This window comes from Leptodactylus fuscus, chromosome 1, assembly GCF_031893055.1.
Source record: "Leptodactylus fuscus isolate aLepFus1 chromosome 1, aLepFus1.hap2, whole genome shotgun sequence".
NCBI classification, from domain to species: domain Eukaryota; kingdom Metazoa; phylum Chordata; class Amphibia; order Anura; family Leptodactylidae; genus Leptodactylus; species Leptodactylus fuscus.
In genome coordinates, this window is record NC_134265.1 from 110702986 (window position 1) to 110727343 (window position 24358).

The 24358-nt window shown below is 41.2% G+C and overlaps 1 protein-coding gene across 5 annotated transcripts in view; it reads left to right on the forward strand.

The window, feature by feature from the left end:
* Positions 1-24358, forward strand: part of CABIN1 (calcineurin binding protein 1) — a 108198-nt gene that overhangs the window by 22042 nt on the left and 61798 nt on the right. For all 5 annotated transcript variants that reach the window (XM_075275483.1, XM_075275492.1, XM_075275500.1 and 2 more), the window contains exons 13-25: positions 145-223; positions 360-547; positions 5106-5258; positions 10024-10218; positions 10679-10915; positions 13250-13394; positions 17751-17866; positions 20030-20191; positions 20522-20728; positions 21509-21654; positions 21760-22021; positions 22822-23082; positions 24125-24276. In XM_075275483.1, the coding sequence (XP_075131584.1) occupies positions 145-223; positions 360-547; positions 5106-5258; positions 10024-10218; positions 10679-10915; positions 13250-13394; positions 17751-17866; positions 20030-20191; positions 20522-20728; positions 21509-21654; positions 21760-22021; positions 22822-23082; positions 24125-24276 (2303 nt within the window). The remainder of the gene's footprint in view (positions 1-144; positions 224-359; positions 548-5105; positions 5259-10023; positions 10219-10678; positions 10916-13249; positions 13395-17750; positions 17867-20029; positions 20192-20521; positions 20729-21508; positions 21655-21759; positions 22022-22821; positions 23083-24124; positions 24277-24358) is intronic.

A 24358-nucleotide genomic window follows, 5' to 3' on the forward strand; every position in this document is an offset into this window, starting at 1 on the left:
TTTATTCCAAACTGATAAAATAAACTGGGAAAGAAAATGCTTGTTTATGCATTTCAGACATCTTTACTGTTCTAGTTGTGTTTTTTTGCGATTTTGGTTTCTTTAATACTTCTGCTTAGTAGTTTTTATATTTTACTCCTATAGGACATGATGGTTATGAGTCTGACTTGCATGGAACTGCAGCTAGACCAATGGCTTTTGGCCAAGGTGAAGACTGGTACAGGTAATGTTGGAGCACTGAGTCTCTGATCTTCTTTTTTTTTTTTTTTTTTTGTGCTGATGTTTGTTTTTTCATTTGCCTTGGCCTTTTTTCATAGTCTTAATATTTTTGATTTTTTTTTTTTACCTTGCATCTGTAGTGTCTCCACGCAAGTGTGCTGCTGGTATCCATTGTGAGAACTTAGGGTCAGACTTTCCTGGCACTCATTTCTTGGAAGATCAAATGATGATGGGATTTGCAGCATCTCAACGGGATCTTTTTCCAGATGGGTGGCTAAATTATGTAGTGAGAGTGTACTGGCTAAAAGCAAGGTTCTTGGCTTTGCAGGTGAGTTGTCTGGTAAAATGTGCACGTTTACAGCACAGGAATGGTATTTAGAGGAGAAACTTACAAAATTTCATGAAAAAGTCAGAACTTTCTTTATATATTATTTGTCTGTTATTTGTTCTTTGTAATGAAATGTATAAATCAAGAGTTAACGTTTTATAAAGGATACCCATTTAGCTTATATGAGCCCAGGGTACTGGTAACCTCACCCTTGTTCCTTACATATGTTAAGACTGAGCAAGGTTTCCCTTCAATTAATTATTTTAACACTAGCAAGCAATGGAGAGGAGCCGTCAAAGATGTTCATCCTGGCTCTTTCTCTTGAATGGGAAGGGGGTTTGTGTGGTTATGGATTTTTATGGGTTTTTTTGCCGATGTTTAGTTTCCTACTTTGTACTGTATTAACAAGTTACATTACATAGGAGATAATGATAATAAACCAAAACTGTTAAATACACGATATTTAATAGTAGTGTGGTCACTAGAATTTTTTTCGGTGTTCTGATTTCTTGCACATACAGTTAGATCCATAAGTATTTGGACACTGATGCAAATTTTGTTGTTTTTTTTTTTTTACCTGTTTACTGAAATATATTCAAGTTATAGCTATATAATGGACATTGACACAAAGTCCAGACTTTCAGCTTTCATTTGAGGGTATCCACGTTAAAATTAGGTGACGGTTTTAGGAGGTTTAGCTCCTTAACCTGTGCTACCCTGTTCTTAAAAGGACCAAAAGTATTTGGACATTTGACTCAAAGGCTGTTTCATGGGTGGGTGTGGGCATTTCCTTCGTTATGACATTCTCAATTAAGCAGATGAAAGGTCTGGAGTTGATTTGAGGTGTGGTGCTTGCAGTTAGATTTTGCTGTGAAGAAAACATGCGGACAAAGGAGCTCTCCATGCAGGTCAAACAAACCATCCTTAAGCTGCAAAAACAGTAAAAAAAACGTATCCGAGAAATTGCTTCGATATTAGGAGTGCCAAAATCTACAGTTTGTTATATCCTGAGGAAGAAAGCACTGGGGAACTCATTAAAGCAAAAAGACCTTGATGCCGACGGAAGACAACAGTGGTGGATAATTTCCATGGTGAAGAGAAACCCCTTCACAAAGCCAACCAAATGAACAACACTCTCCAGGATGTAAGCGTATCAATATCCAAATCTACCACAAAGAGAAGACTGTATGAGAGTAAATACAGAGGGTTCACTGCATGGTGCAAGTCGTGCATAAGCCTCAAGAATAAAAAGGCTAGATTGAACTTTGCTAAAACACATCTAAAAAAGCCAGCACAGTTCTGGAAGAATATTCTTCGTATAGATGAAACCAAGATCAACCTTTACCAGAATGATGGAAAGAAAAAAGTATGGTGAAGGCGTGGTACAGCTCCTGATCCAAAGCATACCATATCATCTGAAAAACACGACTGAGGCACTGTGATGGCTTGGGCATACATGGCTGCCAGTGGCACTGGGTCACTAGTGTTTATTGATGATGTGACACAGGACAGAAGCAGCCGGATGAGTTCTGAGGTATTCAGAGACATACTGTGGGACCAAATCCAGCCAAATGTAGCCAAACTGATACATAATACAGATGGACAATGATCCAAAACATAAGGCCAAAAAACGCAGGAGTTTATTAAAGCAAAGAAGTGGAATATTCTTGAATGGCCAAGTCAGTCACCTGATCTCAACCCAACTGAGCAGCATTTCACTTGTTAAAGACTAAACTTCAGACAAAAAGACCCACAAACTAACAGCAACTGAACACCACTGCAGTAAAGGAGGAAGCACAGCAACGTCCGGTGATGTCCATGAGTTCAAGACTTCACGCAGTCATTGCCAACAAAGGGTGAACAACCAAGTATTAGAAATTAACATTTTATTTGCAGTTATTTAATTTGTCCAATTACTTTTCAGCCCCTGAAATGAGGAGATTGTGTTTAACTATAGGCTTTAGCTGTCACATTTTATGCAAACTTTTGTTCATCCCAGTGAACTAAAGCTGAAAGTCTGAACTTCAACTGTATTGGAATTGTTTGGGTCAAAATTCATTGTGGTAATGTACAGAAGCAAAATTAGAAAAATGTCTCTGTCCAAATATTTATGGACCTAACTGTAACTGTCTAAAGGGAAAACTGTCTTTATTTCCCATTTCAACAACCAATCACAGTGCAACTTTCATTTTTAAGAGCACTTCAAGAAATGAAAGCTGTTGTACGATTGTTTGCTATGGGCAACAAAGGTTTTTTTTTTATAGTTATAAATATCCCATTATATTCAGTTTACTCCTTTAGACCTCTTTCACAATTTTTGAGCATACAGTTGACGCTGGGTTCACACCTGCGTTTGGGGTCTCCGTTCTATGGTTTCCGTCTTCTGCATGCCAGAAGACGGAAACCATAGACCGGGTCCAGCCGTGAGCGGCGGTGAGCGTTTTAGGCTCTCCGCCGCGAAACCGGATTTTTTTATCCGGACACAGAGTACTGCATGTCCGACTCTGTGTCCGGATTATAAAACCCGGTTTCGCGGTGGAGAGCCTAAAACGCTCACTGCCGCGCACGGCCGGACAGCTTTCTCACCCATTCAAATGAATGGGTGAGAAAGTCTCCTGCAGGTTTCCGTCTCCTGCCTGTGATTTAGGCAGGAAACGGAAACCTAAGTACGGAGTGCCGGGCCGCAGATGTGAACGAGCCCTTAGTTATACATGCTAGTTTCTAGCCAAATGGCTACATTTGCATAAGTCTGACTGCAACTTTTGTTTAAAAACATAAAATTGACTTAATGTTTTGAGTAGTGTAAAATATCCCATACATCCAAACAAAAAACAGATATTTATTATTGGCTTAAAAAAAGCTAAGGTATCCATACAGTAGCTAAATGTATCCTTAAGGCAGTGATGGAGAATAGAGATGAGCGAGTACTGTTCGGATCAGCCGATCTGAACAGCATGCTCGCATAGAAATGAATGGACGTAGCCGGCACGCGGGGGGTTAAGCGGCCGGCCGCCGTCAAAGCGGAAGTACCAGGTGCATCCATTCATTTCTATGGAGCGTGCTGTTCGGATCGGCTGATCCGAACAGTACTCGCTCATCTCTAATGGAGAACCTTTTAGAGACCAAGTGCCCGAATTGCAACCCAAAACCCACTAATATATCTCAAAGTGCAAACACAGCAATTTAACTTTGGGGCTTTACAAAGCTTTCAATGATACAACACAACTTTGTACTGAAAGGTAGCCATCGGCATTTGGCATAATTTTGAACAATTAATGCTCACTATTTACAACGCGCAGGATCTGTTTTTATAGTGACCGTGCAATGTTATTACATCCTGTACTAATATCACTTGTCTGCTATAAAACAGATACTGTGTGATATAAATATTGAAGGGCTCCCACACAGTACAATCTGCTCCACAGTGGCCCCCACACAGTACAATCTGCTCCACCATCTCTGGCACGCGTGCCATAGGTTCACCATCACGGTTTTGGGGTTCATATTTTTAAGATTTAACAATGCTGCTTTGCCTGCTATGTTAGGTTATTTCTTCTGTTGTATACATATCGTTTCCTTGGTCCCTGTCCTGTGATAACAGGTAGGAGGGATGAGCCACTGATCTCTGGGAGAGAAGCTGTGTTCTCTCACTGCTCTGTAGAACCCTGTGAGGAAAATCAGTTTAGCTAATTGCAGTTTAATAAAGTCTCGGACAGTGTTTATTACTTCTCTATGGAAATACAAAGATAATATTCAGTATACTGCAAGTCCTAGAAGCATGAAAGTTCTATAAAACTTGTTTAGTGTAATATACTGTCTATTTACTGTTCATATTTGACCTGCATTTACATTAGATTTCTAGTAATGATAATAAACTCTCATAGTGAAGATAATGTCTACATCTAGTGAGGTACTTCTAGTGGCAAAGCTTAGCACCCAGCTGGTTGGAAGAATACAGGAAGTGAGAAGAAGAGACAACAGGCAAAGCTGATGAGAGTGGGAGATGGAAAAACCCATTTAATACTGCTGCTACTGGGAATATAAACATAACAAATGCATACTCTCCTCTCCCTATGTCTGTTTCCAACATTGGCTGCTCTATTGGTCTCTATGCAAGTCCCTTGCTGACGTCACTTGTCATGTCTTATTAGTACTAGGAGGCTTCTGTAGCTAAGCACAGGCCTCAGCGATCACTTCTTCACTGCTGTGAAGTTCCATTTGTGTATAGGTGACCTCTGAAGCTTGGCTGGAGCGATTTAATAACGCAAACAGTATGGGACCTCTATACAAACTAATGGAGCTACCACAACAGGAATTGGAGACCCAGGGACCAGTGAGCATTTGTTTATGTCCTCAATGGCACCCTTAATAAACAATACAATTCTGGACAACCCCTTTAACTTGTAGAATAACCTTATCTTAAATGGATTCCTACTATAAATGATATGTATGTATGTATGTAAAATATAATAGTTCTGACTATCGATTGCTTTATGAATTTGGCTATCCAATGAAAATAGTATTCTGTAAGAAGTAATTGTTGTTGTTTGCAATGTAGGGGGACATGGAGCAGGCCTTAGAAAACTTCGATATGTGCACTGACTTGTTACAAAGCCCAGAGGCTAAAGCCTACAAAGAGAAAGAAAATGAAGAAGTCATTGTAATCAAACTACCCAACCTGCAGCTGGATTCTACCGTATCTCTAGAGGAGGTAGGTTCATCAGTCATCGAGTCAATACTTATTCTGCGCTCAGCATTCTCTGAATGGCGTTTGCAACAAAGCTAGCGTTTTTTGTCTGCCAAACCAAAGAAACCCTAAAGTACAAATCCAGGAAGCCAATTCCCATTAGTGGCTGCTTTATTCTAAGGCTGTAATTGGAGTCAGAATCCCTCACCACAATCTTTTACCTCAGCTATGGTATATAGCCAGGGACACCAAAGTTTGACTGTGAGCTAATGTGACTTATGGGTCTCCTCCGTTCTGCTCCTATATAAATATATATCTCTAAATCTGTGATCCTAAAATGGTTACATGACTGCTGATTTGCCACTTTCTTGTAAATTCCTTTTAAAATGTAACTAAATAATTAATGTCATTAATAAATTTTCTAATATACTTTATTAACAAATTTTGAATTCTGTATTTAGAGCAATATCCTACCTTTCACTGAATGTTACTGTGTAGGGGAGTATGGGACTTCTTCTCAGTCCTGTAAAAAGATAAGTGCGTGATCTCGCGAGAATTCGCGAGATCACGCTGCTGAAGCTGCTCTTACACTGTCCTCTGCTAATTGGACAGTGTCAGAATGATGTCACTGCTCCCTTCACTGTCAGAAACGCCCTTCTGACAGTGAAGGGCTTAATTAACATACAGGGCGCCAAAAATAACGGGGTTCAGAACTTCACAACGAGGGGGACTAGAGACAAAATTCAAAGTGGCCCAGATTCTGTGCAGCAGCACCTATAACATGGTGCAGAAAACTGCACAGCCTTGGGGTGGTGAAAGGTCCTCTTTAACTGTAACAGCTGTGAGGAGGTGACAGGCAGTGTGCTGGAATCCAGATATATCACCCCCAGATTTCTGACATATGTGTGGTCCAAGGCAGATCTGGAGTAGGCCTCAGCCCTGGTGTAGATTCGGGCTCATTACTGGGCCAGAAAAGGCTGCAGCTCCTGCGTTCCAGTGCAGTTCCATGAGGTGAAAGGAGACGTATGGTTCTGTCCTGTAACCCTGAGTTCAATGAAACTATATTGCCCCTGTTTTGTTTGTGTGCCTGTAAGTACGTCACACACATAGTTAGTTAGGTTATCCGTTCTGTCTAGCTAGTGGCTCAGATGAGCAGGTATTTATTTTGTTTTTGCCTGAAGTTAAGCCTGTATTTTGTTTTGTTTATTTTGTGCCTGAAGTCAAGATTTAATTTATTTTCCTGTTTTTGTTTTTTCTAAATAAACCTGTTTGCTGCACATTTTGTGTCCGTGTCTAGACTGTTTGTCACCAATGTTCTCTATACAATAACCTGCAGGAAGACCCTGCACACTGGGGCACATTTATCAATCCCATTCGTAGTTTTAGACAATTTTATGAATCTGTCGTATGGACCTATGGAAATATAAAGTGTTTCTAGAACAGTGGTTCTCATCCTTTCTAATGCCGTGACCCCGCAATACAGTGAGCAATACAATTCCTCATGTTGCGGTGACCCAATTCAGTTTGGAATGTGCGTCCATAACGGGGTGCATTCCAGCTGAATAGTGTTGCTGCAGGCAGTAGCGTGTGCTTCTGAGTGGCTAAAGCCATCGAAAAATGTCTTTTCTGATTGCTTTAGGCATACCTCCCAACTTTTGAAGATTAGAAAGAGGGACAAAATATGCGGCGCGCGTAGCGGCGAATCTAGCTCCGCCCACTTTTATGTTGACTCCGCCCATTCTCATTCATTTTTCCTGTGCTCCCACGCAGTATAATCCTCCTACAGTCACCCGTACATTATATGTCCCCTTGCCATCTCTCCCCCAGTTTCATATAACCCCTTCATCTGCCCCCAGATTCATGTCCCCCCTCCATCTCTGCCCCCAGTTTAATGTCCCCCCATCTCTTCCTCCAGTGTCATGCCGTACCCCCCCTTCATCTGCCCAGTTTCATGTTCCCCGATCTCTGCCCAGAGCTTCATGTTGCTCCATCTCTGCCCCCAGTGTCATGCCGTTCCCCCCCCCCCCTTCATCTGCCCAGAGTTTCATGTCCCTCCATCTCTGCCCCATTGTCATGCCGTCCCCCCCCTTCATCTGCCCCTTCATTATGTTCCACCTTAATGTTTAAAACAAATAAAAACACTTATACTCCCCTTCCAACGCTCCCCCTCCGCTCTCTCCTCAGACTGGCTCACTCGTATTGTTGTAGACGCGATGTGATGTCATCACGTCACGGCTACACATACAGAAGCCACAGCACAGCGTTTAAGCAGGAGCTGGCTGTGACAGCTCCTTCTTTAATTGCCTGTGTGTTCAACTCATCGGCGTCCTCCGGGAGCCGATAAGTTGAAACCGGGACATACCTCCCACCGACCGGGACGGTTAGGAGGTATGCTTTAGGCGACCCCTGTATTTTGGTCGTTCGACCCCCACCGGGGTCGCGACCCACAGGTTGAGAACCGCTGTTCTAGAAGCTCTAAAACTCTGCTTCTCCATGAGACAAATAATTGGTGCAAAACATGTAGACAAAAATCTTTTAAAGGGATCCTATCATTGGATACCCTTTTTTTTCTCGATAACATGTCGGAATAGCCTTAAGAAAGGCTATTTGTCTCCTACCTTTCGATGTCTTCTCTGCGCCGCTGTTCGGTAGAAAACCAGGTTTTCTTCGGTATGCAAATGAGTTCTCTCGCAGCACTGGGGGTATCCCCAATTCTGCGAGAAAACTCTCCAGCGACGCCTCCATCTTCTTCAGGAACCTGCCTCTCTCCTGCAAGAATATGGCCACTTACACTGTAAGCTTTGTAAGCGGCCATTTTCTTGTGGCCAGGCATGCCCAGTCGGCTCGGCTCGAGGCCTAGATAATTGAAAACCCAGGACAGAAGACGATGCGCATGGAGGAGACAAATATGTGGGTCACAACAGAAATTTATGGCGCACAAAGTAAATTGTTGTAAATTCATTACTCCATTTTAAATTTGGTTTATTTTGCACAAGAAAACCTTTGACATATTCGTTCTTTTCTGTTTTTATAAATGTCGTCAAGTTAGACACTGCTAAATCTCGCCCATTTGGTGCACATTTTTGTTGTGTCTAGCCTTTTGTATTTGTCTATTCTTTCTGTTGCACACTGTTTCTAAATATGTTGTAAATACCGGGTAACATACATTTTGGCGCAAATGTAGACAGAAAAGTTCTGGGCTTCTATTGATAAATATGCCCCATAGTGTCTTCTCTGCAAGACTCAGAACCTCCTATACACAGAGAGGTCCTGTAGTTTCACAGGATTTCTGCCAGTAGTGCTGGGTATAGTAAGTTTTGCACAGGGGCCATGGCTTTGGCCTGTTGATTTATATGGGATGAGTAGGAAGGTTTTTTCTATTTACCACGGCAGAATAGCCTTAAGAAAGTTTATTCGTCTCCTACCTTGCTCAGTCGCCTCCGGCCCACCGTTCTGTATAAATACCGTTTCTTACCGGTATGCAAGTGAGTTTTCTCGCAGCAATGGGGGCGGGCCTCCAGCGCTCAAACGGCAATGGAGGCGTCTCTACTGCTGCCAGAGAACTCTCTCCAGCGACGCCTCCATCTTCAGCTGCATCCTTCCCTTCTCTCGTCGTCTTCCATCTGGGTCAACTCCGACGCCTACGCAGTCGGCTCTACACTGGCAGAGCCCATTTCAGACAGTGTGTGCCAGCTGTGTTTTACTGTTAAATTTACTAGCTGCAATGTTGGATACAGTGTTGTCCAGCCGTTTGCGTGTTTAGATGGGTTTTGCAGCCCTGGAAAAATGAGGGTAAAATTGCTTATTAGGATCGTGTTAAAATAACAAGCTTAGGGGCTACACGGTGGCTCAGTGGTTAGCACTGCAGCCTTGCAGTGCTGGAGTCCTGGGTTGGAATCCTGCCAAGGACAACATCTGCAAGGAGTTTGCATGTACTCCCCGTGTTTGCGTGGATTTAGTCCCATATTCCAAAGACATACTGATAGGGAAAAATGTAGATTGTGAGACCTATATGGGGCGCACAATCTACAGGCTGAGTCCAATTTCACAATGTCTTCTGGGAATCACTGGCTAAGGCCGGTCACCTTTCTGACCAGTGATTAGTTTGATGAATGTCTCGGAGTATTACCTGTGGTGTCAGGTGATGCCAAGGAACAAAGTTTAGCAGGGACCTGGGCAGCCTATGCACCAGAGCAGCAAGGGATCAAGTAGGGGTGTGCAACCTTTTGTTATTTTAACATGCCCCTATTGGCCAATTTTGTCTTTATTTTTCCAAAGATGGAAAACCTCTTTTTATGTCTTCTATAGGGAATGAAAGTTAAAAAGTATAATAACGTTTTAGGCTTCAGTGGGCTGCAGCTTTATACTGTGTATTGACTGCTGCGTAAGAATTTGAATAGCATATTCAGAAACCATGAGGAAGGGTGGAGGGAAAAAAACGGATAAAGAAGCATTTTTCTCTATCATATATGTAACATTTTGGTGCATTTTAATATGAACATCTTAGTGTATAATTTCATAGATATGCAGGTACACATGTATATGGCGGTTTGTGCTTTTTTAAATTTAAATTCTAGTAGATTTACTTTAAAATCCTGACCGAAATGGACGGAGCCTTTAAAAATATATCTGTTTAATGGAGAATTTCATTTTTCAAGTGTCTCTAAGTACAAAGACTGTCTGAAAAGTGTCCGTACATTACTATTGTTAAGGTAAATACATTTCTAAACAGCTAGAGGTTAAAATTTTGGATGAGTCATGATAATATGTTAGCTTGTTTCTTTTCTAGATTGAAAACAGTCTTAAATCCCTGGAGAGATGCCAGTCCCTGGAGGAGATTCAGAGATTGCATGACATGGGGGATTATTCATCAGTGGTTCGCCTCGTGTGCCCTACATTGTGTATGAGTGGTTACAACAGAAATAAGCACCTTGATTTGATGACTTCTCCTCCAGAGAGACCTGCTCAGCTGCTGCTTATGCAGGTGAGGAACAGCGGGGCAAGGGATGTGTATGTAAAGTATTCACAGCTACAAATGAATATGCCTAAAATTCATAATATCGTACTCTGTTGGAAATGAAGCTCAGCGTTGCATATGTATTGTAATATTAAATTATTAATTGATGTTCTGCACACGTAACAGTGTAAGTTTCCTGCAAAGTTGCTTACCTAGACATTTTGGATATTAATAGGGGTGCATAATCCATGAGCTAAGCTCTTTTCCCTCAGGTAACACCCTTCTTGTATTGCAGGGTGCAGCATTTTGGTATATATACAATCTACACCTGCATTTTCCTTTTTCCAGTCCACCCCTAGATCTGACTGAATGAGAACTATCAGTTAGCTTTGTGACTAAAACTGTCAATAACTTCTTAGCAATTGTGGAGAAATAAATCTATGTACCGACCATCAGTCATTTAATATGTCATCTTATTCATGCGCAGGATTCCCTATTGAAGCTATCAGATTATAAACAGTGCTTCCAGTGTTCAGAGGTCGCTCTCAATGAAGCAATTCAGCAAATGATGAACTCTACATCTGGTGCATCCAAGGAGGAATGGGTAGCCACAGCAACTCAGTTACTTACAGGGATAGATCTTTCGCTGTCATCCGACAGTTGTATTCTGCAGGAGTCCACAGTCACACCGCGACTCGTGCGTCTCTGCAGTAATCTTATACAGGTAACTTTCAACTAAGCAAAGACTAACATTACAGTGCTTAAGGAAAGCATGTGTCCTATACAACCTGTGTCCTTTTATATCAGTTCCATTATGCGACAATATGTAATGGTCTTCTAGTGCACTGGATCCCAAACTGTGGGTTGCAACCCCCTGATGGGTTGTGCTAAGACTGCCAGGAGGTCACAAGACATAAGTGGTAAGAAGACTGTGCAGCGCTGCACATTAGTCCCCATATAAAGATCAGCTGTTGTAGCGATATCGCAGCAGTGCATAGCCTACAGTGGTGGGCCCAAGGGAGATGAGTAAAAATAACAAACACTTATACTTTCCTCTTTTGAGCATCCGGTAATGATTTGGCATTCTTTTCAGACCTCTTCGGGCCTCTCATGACATCACACACTCTGTGGTGACACCGTGTGGGGCAACTGTAGTGCATAATACTGTGTGGGGGCCACTTTGGAGCATAATACTGTGCTGGGGACACTGGGGAGCATATTACTGTGTTGGGGCCACTGAGGAGTATAATACTGCACACCACACTTACCCCTGTTCTGAGTCCTTTGCCTTGGGATAACCTTGGATTATCCTTTAAATCGTACATCCAAACCTTCAACACCTCCTGCCGCCTCCAATTCAAGAACATCCATTGAAACTGCTCCTTCCTCACCCCTGAAACTACAAAGATGCTATTGCATGCCCTCATAATCTCCTGCTTAGACTACGGTAACACCCTTCTCCATGGCCTCCCTGCAAATACTTTCTCCCCCTCCACTCCACCTTAAACTGCGCTGCTCGCTTAATACTTCCTTTCCCCCTTTTCTTCATCGGCCACTCTCCTCTGCCAATCTCTTCACTGGTTACCCGTTGGTCAGCGAATAAAGGTCAAGTTGCTAACACTGACATTCTTAGCCATCCACATCCGGTCCCCTTCATATATCTTTTACCTATTCTCCCGCTACCTGCCCACACGTAACCTCAGATCCTCCTATGACCTCCTACTCCGCTCTGTCTTATCCACTCTTCACACAACTGTCTCCAAGATTTCTCCCGTGCATCCCCCATACTCTGGAACTCATTACCAAGACACATAAGACTGACCCCCACAATCTCAAACTTCAAGAAGGCCCTGAAGACTCACCTATTCAGGAAGGCCTACAATCTCCAATAACACTACTGACCCCACACCACTGTCTGTACAGCCTCTCCCCTCACCTTCTATCTCTATCCTTCTTCCCTCATAGATTGTAAGCCCTTGCGGGCAGGGCCCTCTATCCCACTGTGCCAGTTGGTCATAGTATTATATTTGTTTGTATATTTTGTGTACTGAATGTAACCCCCAAATGTAAAGCACCATGGAATTAATGGTGCTATATAAATAAATAAATACGGTAATAATAATACTGTGTTGGGGCTACAGGGGAGCCACTGTGTTGGGCCCACTGTGGAGAATTCTAATGTGGAGGGCCACTGTGGAGCATTTTATACTTTGTAGAAAGCAACGGTGAACATTATTTATACTTTGTGGGGGCCACAGGATAGGAAACTGTAAGATACATTTGGGAGAAGGGGGGTACACAAATTGTACTTGTATGGGACCCCAAAATTTCTGAAGGCAGCATAGAATACAAGGCAGAATACAGTGCTAATGGGCAGAATAAAAGGAAGACAGAATACAGGTAGGGACATTTATTTTTCAAATGCGACTGAGTACGGCTGAGGGGTTCCCGGCAAATTTCTCATCCAAAAGTGGGCCTCACCTTCAGAAGGTTTGGTAACCACTGTTTTAGTCTAACTGCATTCTAGTGTATTGTATGATGAATTGTTTAGACAGGAGCTAACCAATATATTGTTCTCAGTAAATTCTAAGTTATGGAGCAAGGGGTCCCCTCCCATCCCAGCGATAAGTTTATGTACTGTTGTAGTACAATCAAAAAAAATCTGGTTTCTGCACTCAGGTGTGTGTGTGTATAATATATAGATAGATATACAGTATATAGATTTATTTATTTATTTATTTTTAACTCTGTTGTATTTTAAAATAAGAGTTCTTATTGCCTGTGTAGAATCATATTTACAGTCTGCTGGTTGGGGCAGAGGTCCATTGAAAAGTGATCCTTTTAATGTACAGCGGAAGAAGATCTTTCAGGGGGAGAACTACTCTTTGTAGTAACTCTTTCAAGGAAGACTACGCTCTATTATATTCAGCTTAACATATACTTCCAAAGGGATGATCTTAAACTATCTCTATTAGAGGTCCATACAACAGTGAATTTAGAACAGTTTTGTTTTTCTTGACAATAATTGAAATGACCGCTTTTATTATTGTTTTTTCAGCTGATAGACTGCAGCATGGCAGTTCAGGAAGAAAACAAGGAACCTACATTGTCCTCTGTGTTGCCATGGATCATTTTACATCGAGTTATCAAGCATGAAGAAGAGACCTTAAGGTCCATGCGCCAACACACAGACATAAAGGAAGGTAATTCTTGAATATGTCATTCAACTAAAAACAAGGTGCTGAAAGACCATAAAGAAGTGCACTGATATGTTGTTGCACTATCTGAACATCTAGAAATGTGACATATTGGGGGCAAGTTTACTAAACTTTTACCCCAGTATTCTGTGGCAGAAGTGGTGCGTTTTTTGCCACACGGCTGTTTGCCCCCAAAAGCTTGACATTCTTTTTATATTCCGATTGCCACTTTTGAGAAAAGAGGGTGGGGAAGCCAGCAGTTAGATTTAATATGTGAGTTATAGCTCAAATCTATGTCTCTCTCTGGCTGGCGCTGACTCTCCTGCAATGTGCCAGAATTATTAAAGAGGGTATGTCCAGTCAAAATGGCCTACAAACCCATGACTGTTACGTAGGGGCTTTTAATAGGTGCAGAAACATACCTTTGTGGCCCCAAACTGACAAAGCAATGTAGAGATAATCATCTTTCCATAGATATGCAAGTCTGCCTACAGGTACTTAGGAGGAGCAACCTAATTTACCAGATTTGCATACAGACAGTTGTGATGCAGACAGAGCCTGAAAATGTCACAAATGTCACCACAAGTTGGCATTAGGAGGAAATTAAAGAGGAGCCAAGCACTTTCAGCTTCTATAGATCAATGTACAAATCGTACCTGCCCCTAATCTAATGCACTTGTATGTTGATTTGCATATCAATTAAAGCATGGTTATTTGTGCAATACATCGTTGTTTTGTGGTCACAATGGTATGTTTCTGCTGCTACTAAAGGACCCTTCATTGTACTGTTATTGGTTTGGGACCTGACAGAGGTGGGAGACTCTTAATAATTCTGGCTCGGGCACTCCAGTATTAAGACTGGTGTATAATGTGCCAGTCTTAACAAATCTCCATTATTGCTCCATGTAACACTAGTGCTCTGTAGCTTAAAGTCTCATTGAAGACTGTTTAAGGCTTAGGCACCACGTAAGCGAGTCACAGCCATAAAGCACTGTGGGGAAAAAAAACTAGGTGGAAATGCATTGTGGTTTATTTCTGCATTGCTTTTCACAGAAAGTCCGCAGAGTTTTCTTTCAGACTTTTTGCCCCAATTATGTCCATACGTAGAATGCCAGTGTTTCCGTAGGTATAATTCACTTGCTGCGATTTACAAAAATGCAAGGGTTTTTGAAATCGCAGAATTTCTGTTGCTGATTTTTTTTTTCTGCAATATGTGAATGAGATTAGCCAAAATCCCATCCACTTAGCAGGTACTGTAAAATGCACAGTGTTTTGCGGTGGCATTTTCAAACTTGGGGCCCCGGCATAAGAGTAGCTTTTTCTCTGTGAAAGAAAACAACCAATTCACAGTTGTGTGACTTGCACTGTGGTCTATGATGGCAAAGCTTTGTGATTTATCTCCAAAATTTCAGTAGGTTTGAATTTTTGTCAAGTTGCCACATTGTCATGTTTTGCAATGCAACTACATCAGAAATGATTAGATGCGATGTAGCAAGTTTACGTTGCGATCTACTTCTCACGTTACCAAAGTTGCCAGGTAACCCTAGCCAAACAGTTTGTTCTAAATGGACCAGATACTGTGTTTTACTGTGAACTCCCACCACCTCACCAACGACTTTTTAAGAATACTGATGTCACCATGGGAAAGGTGTCAGTGGACTGGCTTTAGCACCAGGGCCCTGCTACTTTTGCACCTTTAGGGCTAGTTCACACGGGCACAGAGGGGGCGGATTATGGCGCGGAATCTACGTCATAATCCGCCTCCTCACAATGGTGGTCTATGGAGACCGCAAGTGATCTTTTTTCCGTGAACGGCATGGAAAAAAGAAGCGAGCTGCCCTTTCTTCAGGCGGATTCCACGGCTCATTAAGCCGCGGCGTCCGTCTTGTGGCAGCACCATCTGGACTAGGCCCATTAATTTTGGGCCTACTCCGAAGTGGGAAGCCACGACTGACAGTCGCAGCAAGCGTATTTTGTTTTCGATTTTGACGCAGCTTCCCGTGTCAAAATCAGGACCAAAATACGCTATTCTGTCCCTGTGTGAACTAGACACATTACACTTAGCATAAAACATAACCTTTAATGTAGTCAGCAAAAAACATTGAACAATGTAGCTAGGGCTAGATAAAAACAAATACATCAATAAACACATAGGGACACTATAAAGGTGTTTCTTTCCTACTATGTCCCTATTGTTAAATAACAAAGGTGTAATTGGGTAGTTGAGCTTAGGGGAATAGTACCATCAACTTTGCAGGTGCTAGTTTGAGCTGGTTAATACGCCCCAACAATAGTAACCTGACTAATACCATTGGTGTATAGGGTAATTACCTCTTATCCCCCTGCTCTGATATCATTTAAACTGCCCTAGAGCATCCGCTCATTTACACAGCTCTCTGACACCTAAGCACACTACTGCGTCCCTGCCTGTTCTGATAGTTAACCGTTGACAGGTCATCTGGGTTCTCACTACGTGTGCATCTTAAGTCACTACTCTCTACGCGTTTCAAATTCTAATTCTCATCAGGAGAGGATAATGGTGTCCAACAAAATAATAAAGATATTGCGGTGAAAACCGCATTTCCCGGTTCCCTGATGGTGGGAGCCAGTACTGAGTGTCAAACGCTGACTGCTGCCGCGCTGGGGTTTAAATAGAGCCCTCGCGCTCGTACGGGCACGCCCACCATGCGTCATTCAGATCTCCGCCAATCCGCTCGCAGTGTATCTGTACAGGGGATGCCTCCCCTCTTGTGGGCGTGTTAATGTTCCTGTGGCGCTCGATTACACAGCGATACTATTATATATGAAAAGAGAAAGCCAAGAGGTAAGTAGATGTATGTTTTAATGCAAGCAGAATACTAAAACCGGACTATCAGTGGATGGTTACATCCTACTATTAATAATATACACGTAAAGTAGGTGCCTACATAACATGTAAGAATGCGGTACCGCACTACAGGCTAAGTGAAGGGACTACTACATTGGGGAGACCGTTCATTTACCAATACACACTGGTGGTACTTTGAAGTGATATCGCCTAGAGAGGGTTATTGAGGAGTGGGGATGTGGAGAAGTGGTTTAGGTCACGGTATTGGTAAATGAACGGTCTCCCCAATGTAGTAGTCCCTTCACTTAGCCTGTAGTGCGGTACCGCATTCTTACATGTTATGTAGGCACCTACTTTACGTGTATATTATTAATAGTAGGATGTAACCATCCACTGATAGTCCGGTTTTAGTATTCTGCTTGCATTAAAACATACATCTACTTACCTCTTGGCTTTCTCTTTTCATATATAGTAGTAGCGCTGTGTAATAGAGCGCCACGGGAACATTAACACGCCCACAAGAGGGGAGGCATCCCCTGTACAGATACTCTGCGAGTGGATTGGCGGAGATCTGAATGACGCATGGTGGGCGTGCCCGTACGAGCGCGAGGGCTCTATTTAAACCCCAGCGCGGCAGCAGTCAGCGTTTGACACTCAGTACTGGCTCCCACCATCAGGGAACCGGGAAATGCGGTTTTAACCGCAATATCTTTATTATTTTGTTGGACACCATTATCCTCTCCTGATGAGAATTAGAATTTGAAACGCGTAGAGAGTAGTGACTTAAGATGCACACGTAGTGAGAACCCAGATGACCCGTCAACGGTTAACTATCAGAACAGGCAGGGACGCAGTAGTGTGCTTAGGTGTCAGAGAGCTGTGTAAATGAGCGGATGCTCTAGGGCAGTTTAAATGATATCAGAGCAGGGGGATAAGAGGTAATTACCCTATACACCAACGGTATTAGTCAGGTTACTATTGTTGGGGCGTACTAACCAGCTCAAACTAGCACCTGCAAAGTTGATGGTACTATTCCCCTAAGCTCAACTACCCAATTACACCTTTGTTATTTAACAATAGGGACATAGTAGGAAAGAAACACCTTTATAGTGTCCCTATGTGTTTATTGATGTATTTGTTTTTATCTAGCCCTAGCTACATTGTTCAATGTTTTTAGCTGACTACATTAAAGGTTGTTTTATGCTAAGTGTAATGTGTTATGACAAAAATTGTAGCAGTTAGTGCCCACTGAGATCCCGTGTGAACTAGGCCTTATAGCAGCACCCCTGTTTGAGCAGTTATTTGCATCTCACAATGAATAGTTACATTGATATCCCAGAACGTAGCGTGATGAAGATTCCCCCACTATAGCTATTCAATGGCTGGTATGTTAAATTGTATTATTTTAGTTTTAATAGTGTGATTTTGTTTTGTCATACTTACAAATAAGTTAGAACCTGAACCATTTTGTCCAGAAGCTAATAATCCAGAGTTAACTACCTACCTGAAAAATACTTCTGTACTTTTCATTGTAGAAGATTCAGGCACTCCGCTGCTTCCATCATCTCTCATGCTACTGAACACAGCCCATGAGTATTTGGGCAGAAGGTCATGGTGCTGTAACTCAGACGGAGCCCTTCTCAAATTCTATGTGAGTTTTGCGTCGGATGTGCTTCTTATAAGTCTAAATCTTTTATGCATTTCTTTGAAGTCAAATCTGCAGTAATATTTCACTAGGAATAGAGTAACGCATTCATTTTAATAATATCCATTCTAAGCTGAATTTGTATTAATGTTCCTCTGCCTTGTAATTGCCCAGAATACTACTGTGTGCAAACTGCATGTAAAGGGGCTGGCCACTTTCAGACCAATATTGAGAGAGAACTGTTATTTTAACTGTATAATAAAAAGTCTTACAATTTTCTAATATACTTTCTATAGCAAGTCCTCACAGTTTTCTAGATTTTTGTTTGTTTGCTGTCATTTATTTTACTTCCAGTGGATAAAAACCAGTCCATGGTCATGTGACATATGGTCCATGGTCATGTGATGAACTCACAGGTGCACAGCTCGTTACTAGGCAGATGTCTGATTACTGGGTTGTAACTATGATGACATGTGCACCTGTATGCTCATCACATAACCATGAAATATATACCAAAAAGGGGTCTTCTTATCTTCCTGTCTCAGCAGCTTTGCCTGCTGTGTCACCTCTCACTTGCTGTATTCTTCCACGAACTGGGGGCAGGCTTTGATTGTTTGATAGACTGGACACTATGAAGTACCTTACTAGATATAGACATTGTCTTTATCATGAAAGATGATTTCTTATCAAATTTGCACATTTTTTAAAATATATATTTAGAAACTTAATTTTTTATGGAATAAAAAAGTCATTAACTTTGCCCCCAAGATCTTGAACATGCAATCATTTCATCACATGTACCGTAGACTGCAATTCCAGTGTGTGGTGTATGGGGAAGGAATCAAACAGAATACCTTAGCTTCCATGGCCTCTGATTGCAAACACTGCTGCTGGGTCTCTGTTGTGTGAAACATCAGAGGCCATGGTTCTGGCATCCATCATATTATTACAGTGGATGTTGGGGAAAAAATTAGATGAATCATCAGAAATCATGAGGATGAATTAATTTGATTAATGGTCCAGCCTTAGTTAGGATGATCCCCTTGTTTTCTCCTTGTGGATCGGTGCCTCCATTTCAGAGATATTGTCTTTGTTAATATTCAGATTGGTGCTTTGGAGCAACAAGGGTGTTGACAGTACCCTAGAGCGGTAAGCTGCACCATGCTCCTGGACAGAAATGGCAATATCGCATCAATGAAGGAATGAAAGCACCAATGTACCAGTGTATAGTGAAAAAAAAAAAAAAAAAATGTATGATGAAAAAAAAAAAGTAGGTTGCTTGTTTTACTCATGCCTGTCTCACGTGTGTCTTGGCTGGCACAAAAAATCTGGCTAGTAGTAGAAACATAAAAATGTATTTGGACAACTTGTTAGGCGTCTTGTATGGTATGATCAAGAGAAGAGTGCATACCACTGCTCACCATTGATTGATGAAACCTCACTACTCACATATAGCTGCCAGAATGCAAAAATTCAACACTGACTGTCAGAGAATCTAGATCTCTTATGACAATTTTTGCCATATCTGGATCCACAAGAATACTTTCAATTTATAATATGAGGATGGATTTAGAAAAATAAGTGTGTGTTATTATGTGCATGTAGGGGCTAGTTCACACGTGAATGGCGGAATTTGGTCCTGAAAAAAAACGCTTCAGGAATTATGAGTGGTTTTTGGACATGAGGCGGTTTTTGGTGCGGCTTTTAGCAAAAAGCGCTTCAAAAAAATGCCAGGTTTTTTTCTCTCCAGCGCAGTTAATGGACCTTGATAAAACGCCTGGCGGTTTTTTTGAGGCGGTTTTTGCCAAAAACCACGCCAGAGCTAAAAAAATGCTAGCAGTTTTCCACCTTCCATTCACTTGCATTGATTTCCTGAGGCGGAATCCGTCTCAGGAAAGGTCATGTCGCTTCTTTTTTCCGCTAGCGGCAAAAAACCGCTAGTGGAAAAACGAACGCTAGCGGTCTACATAGACCATTATTGTATAGAGAGGGATTTGGAGCCGGATTCCGCTTCCAAATTCCGCCCCACTGGCCCCGTGTGAACGGGCCCTAAGTTTGGATTTCAGTAAAGCAGCACAAAGGGATGAAGTAGATAGACTCCAGCAGATTTTTTCTACAATCCTTTTTAATGTGCTAACTGAACACCAAATTTGTGTTATATGATTGCAGGTACGCGTTCTCCTGAAAGAACTGGCATTATCTACGAAGGAAGACAACCATCCCTTTAAGGAGGAACTAGAGACTGCACTTGAACAGTGCTTCTACTGTCTTTATGGATACCCCAGCAAGAAGAGCAAGGCTCGATACTTAGAGGAGCATTCTATACAACCGGTAATTGCAAAGATTTAACAGTGACTGAGATATTACATTGATCGATATTAAATTATATTGCTTATCACTGCAGCATAAATGACACAGGTCACCTGTAATAACATTATAGCATGCATCTTATTCTCTCTCCTCTCTTATTCATCTTATGTATGGATTTCCACTTGGAGAACACCATTTTTCCCAGTGCAGTTACATCAGACATCATTGATCTATTTGTTTTTGGATTTCTTTCTTTTCAAGGGAGCAAAAAACTGCAAGACTTCACATTAAGCAATGTCTGTATATATAATATGTGCTATAGATCTGAACACAGACTGTCTTTCTCTACAGGTGGAGTTGCTCTGGGAAGGTGCACTTATTTTATTTGACTATTTCAAGCCAAAGTCTCTTCCTGAATTTGACAGCTACAAGACTAGCACAGTCTCTGCAGACCTGGCTAATCTCCTGAAAAAAATGGCCACTATAATCCCAATTTCAGATAAGCCCAAGCTGAGCATGGACACAGTAGCAGCTTACATTGAAGGCACAAGCAGCAAGGTACTTTGGCTATTTTGGGCCTTCGTTATCGAATGATTTTTTTTTTTCTTTTACAGTTTAATTTTATATCAAGGATTTTTTTATGTATAGTTTTTTTGCACAATAGAAGATTGTTTTATTAAGTAAAAAAATGTTGTGTCACCACATTCTGAGAACTTGGAGTTTCATTTGCTTCTGGCTGACTGACTGTTACAGCCTTGAACCTGAGGCCACACAGTTACCAGGATGTCCTATTACACCCTGTTGGAGTTAGACGTTTCTTATATACTTTGATTATTTGAATATTTCACCATTTTCTTTTTAATTTATGCACAGAGGCGGAATGGCTCTCTGGATGCTCAGTGACACAGTAGAAGTAAAGTTTAGGCGGCATTTAAGGTTTTTTTTCTTTTTAATATTCCATACATCTGTATCAACTAGAAATGATTAGATTTTAACAGGGGTTTTCCACTTTAAACATTGTCTTTTTGTTACAAGAGTTCCTTGATAATAAACTGATCACAGGGTGCTGCTTAGATCACTTGTGATCTGAGGTTGAACCTGGTAACACACCATAAATTTCCCAGTAGGCTGTTGGAATTATGTGTTTTCTAAACCAGGCAACCTATTCAAGCGTCTAAAATGTTTAATTAGAAAGTTGCATATTCTTTTTATATTTATAGCAATACATTTAATTTCCACAGCAGGGTAGTAATAATGTTTGCAAAACTTTTAGATAAAAAAAAAAATTGACAAGATCATTTCAGCTCCATCAATGAATTTATAAACTTATCATTTCAGGTGCCGCAACTTCCAGAAGGAGCAGAAGACGCCCCTGAGGTCCTAAATGAACTATTTTACCTTCTTGCTGACTATCATTTCAAAAACAAGGAACCGTCCAAGGCCATTAAATTCTACATGCATGATATCTGCAACTGTCCCAACAGGTGGGTCTACAGTGTACCACACTTTGATGTGTGTAGTTGAAGTTTTTAATGTTATTGGCTACAAAAAGCTCTTTTCGAAATATATTTGTATACTTTACATTACAGGTTTGACTCTTGGGCTGGTATGGCCTTGGCAAGAGCAAGTCGTATCCAGGATAAACTGAACTCCAATGAACTGAAGAATGATGGGCCCATATGGAAACATGCCACTCCTGTACTAAACTGTTTCAAGCGAGCATTGGAGATTGACGCGTCCAACCTTTCCTTATGGATTGAATATGGCACAATGTCTTACGCACTTCACTCATTTGCATCCCGACAACTCAAGCAGTGGGCCACTGAGTTGACCTCCGAGACTGTGACACATGTGAGTTATATGATGTATTGAATAACTGAACATCAAAAAATGATCTGCAAAATACACATAAGCAAGTACATTACTCTACATAGGTTTAGAATAAATAGGGCAGTCACATACAGAGAATAACTATTTAACAGAAAGCTGCGGTAGTCATTATATTGTCAGGAGGTAATTAACCCTTTCCCAACATCCGCCGTAATAGTATTATACATGCCATTTTGGCTGCAGAGTGAATGCCGTAAAAACAAAGCCTGTCAGAAAGTCGCAAAATGTACTTTTTCTTATAATGCACCCCATTCTCAATTTTTTTTTTTTTCCTCCAACTTTCCAGTACATTATACAGAGTGATAGATGGTAGCATGAAGAGCAATTTGTCCAGCAAACATTAAGCTATGTGAACGGAAAAATAAAAAAGTTATGGGGTTTGGAAGGCAGGTAGGCAAAAACAAAAATCAAAAAATGTCGATGCGAAGGTGTTAAGCTGAAGTCCTAACAATCATAAAATTTACTGACATCCATCTGAAGTCTGCTGTATTCACCTTTTTTTTTTTGAATGGTTACATCTAGCTGTCAATTTCTTAATATGTTTTCTGGAGGACAAACTGAGGAACAGCATCACACAGAGATTTAAGGATAATCTCCAGAATTATTTTGAGGACTACAAGTGTTTAGTAAAACAGACATGTTTGGAAATGGTGACAGGTCCTCTTTAAGTGGTGTGCAAATTTTGGCCTTGCTTTAATAATAGAGAAGTTGTTTTCTAGTATTGTATAGTAATGGTTGGGTTGTTTCTGATTTCTTTGCAGTTAAAAGAGCGTCGGAATAGTATGCTGGAGACAGCAAAGCAGTGCTTCACCTCTGCTTCCCTCTGTGAGGGAGATGGTGATGAGGAGGAATGGTTAATTCACTATATGTTAGGTAAAATTTGTGAAAAGCAAAAGGTGACTCCAGAGTTGTATCTGCAGCACTACAAGCAAGCAGCACACTACTTACATGAGGAAGCTGCTCGCTATCCTAAGAAGATCCATTATCATAACCCTCCAGAGCTGGCCATGGAGGCTTTAGAGGTAAGAAGTGGTTAATATTACATTATTAATCATGTTTCTTTGTCATTTTTACATATTTTGGCATTTCTGACCACAGCTATTAGCAGTAATGGTTTGGGACCTGAGAAAGCCGTTTCCATTTAGTGAGAGAGTAACTTTATTATGAAGCAAAAAAAAGTTTCCAACACATTTCAAAAAGGGTAGAATTTGTTAATGCAAAGCAAAAATCTGCTCTGTAAAACTGAATTATTAAACTGAACTATTTAAGTATGGCAGAAGTTGAGTGACCACCATAGCCGCTGGGTGTCTGCTGTATTATACAGCAGACACCCGTGCTAGTGCCCATGATTAGTGTCTACAATGATCGCAGGCATAAACCTCCTCTGTGCCTCAGTCAAAGCTGACAGAGGCGCCATTTTGCCAGTACTGCCATTTTAATGGGTATCGCCGGGTATCTCGTTACCATGACAGCTGGTAGTCTCTTGAAGGCCCTGAGGCCTGTCTGCAATATCTTTATATTGCGGGCTGCTCTTTGCAGCCCGCAATAGCAGCACAGGTAATTTGCAATGCATTAGCATTGTAATGCATTGCATAAGTGAGCAGACTCTCTAGGGTTCTCTAGGATTCAAATCCCCCCCCCTTTCCTTCAAACACATATAAAAGTACTTAAATACAGTATAAAAAAAAACCATACACATTAGGTATCCTTTGTCCAAAACACCCAATCTACAAATCTATCAAAATATTTTTCCTAACATTAAGCCCTCATATAGCTCTGAGAACGGAAAAATAAAGGGATTATGGGGTTTGGAAGGGGGAGGAGAGTCAAAAATGTAAAACTAAAATAAAAAAAAATTCCTCTGGCGGGAAGGGGTAGCTAATAGATGATTATTGGACAACTCCTTTTAAGAATTGCTGCCTTTTTTTCTTTTTTTTTGCTTGAATAAAATGTACAGGAAATGGAGTTGTGTGACCCAGTGTGGCTGCTTTGAAGACTACTGAAAGTCTACAGATTTAAAAGAAACACTTGAATTTACATAGATTCACATACTGTCTCCAATAGGTCTATTTCCGTCTTCATGCTTCCGTCTTGAAACTGCTGGAAAAAAATGACCAGGAACTAGATACTAAAATGTTGTTCACCGTTATGAAGGAATCCACGGAAGGACCATTTGCTAAGGGAGAGGAGAAAAATGCACTAAAGGCAACAGAAAAGTATGTATTCTTTCTATAGCTATTTCCACATTTTATATATATATATATATATATATATATATATATATATATATATATATAT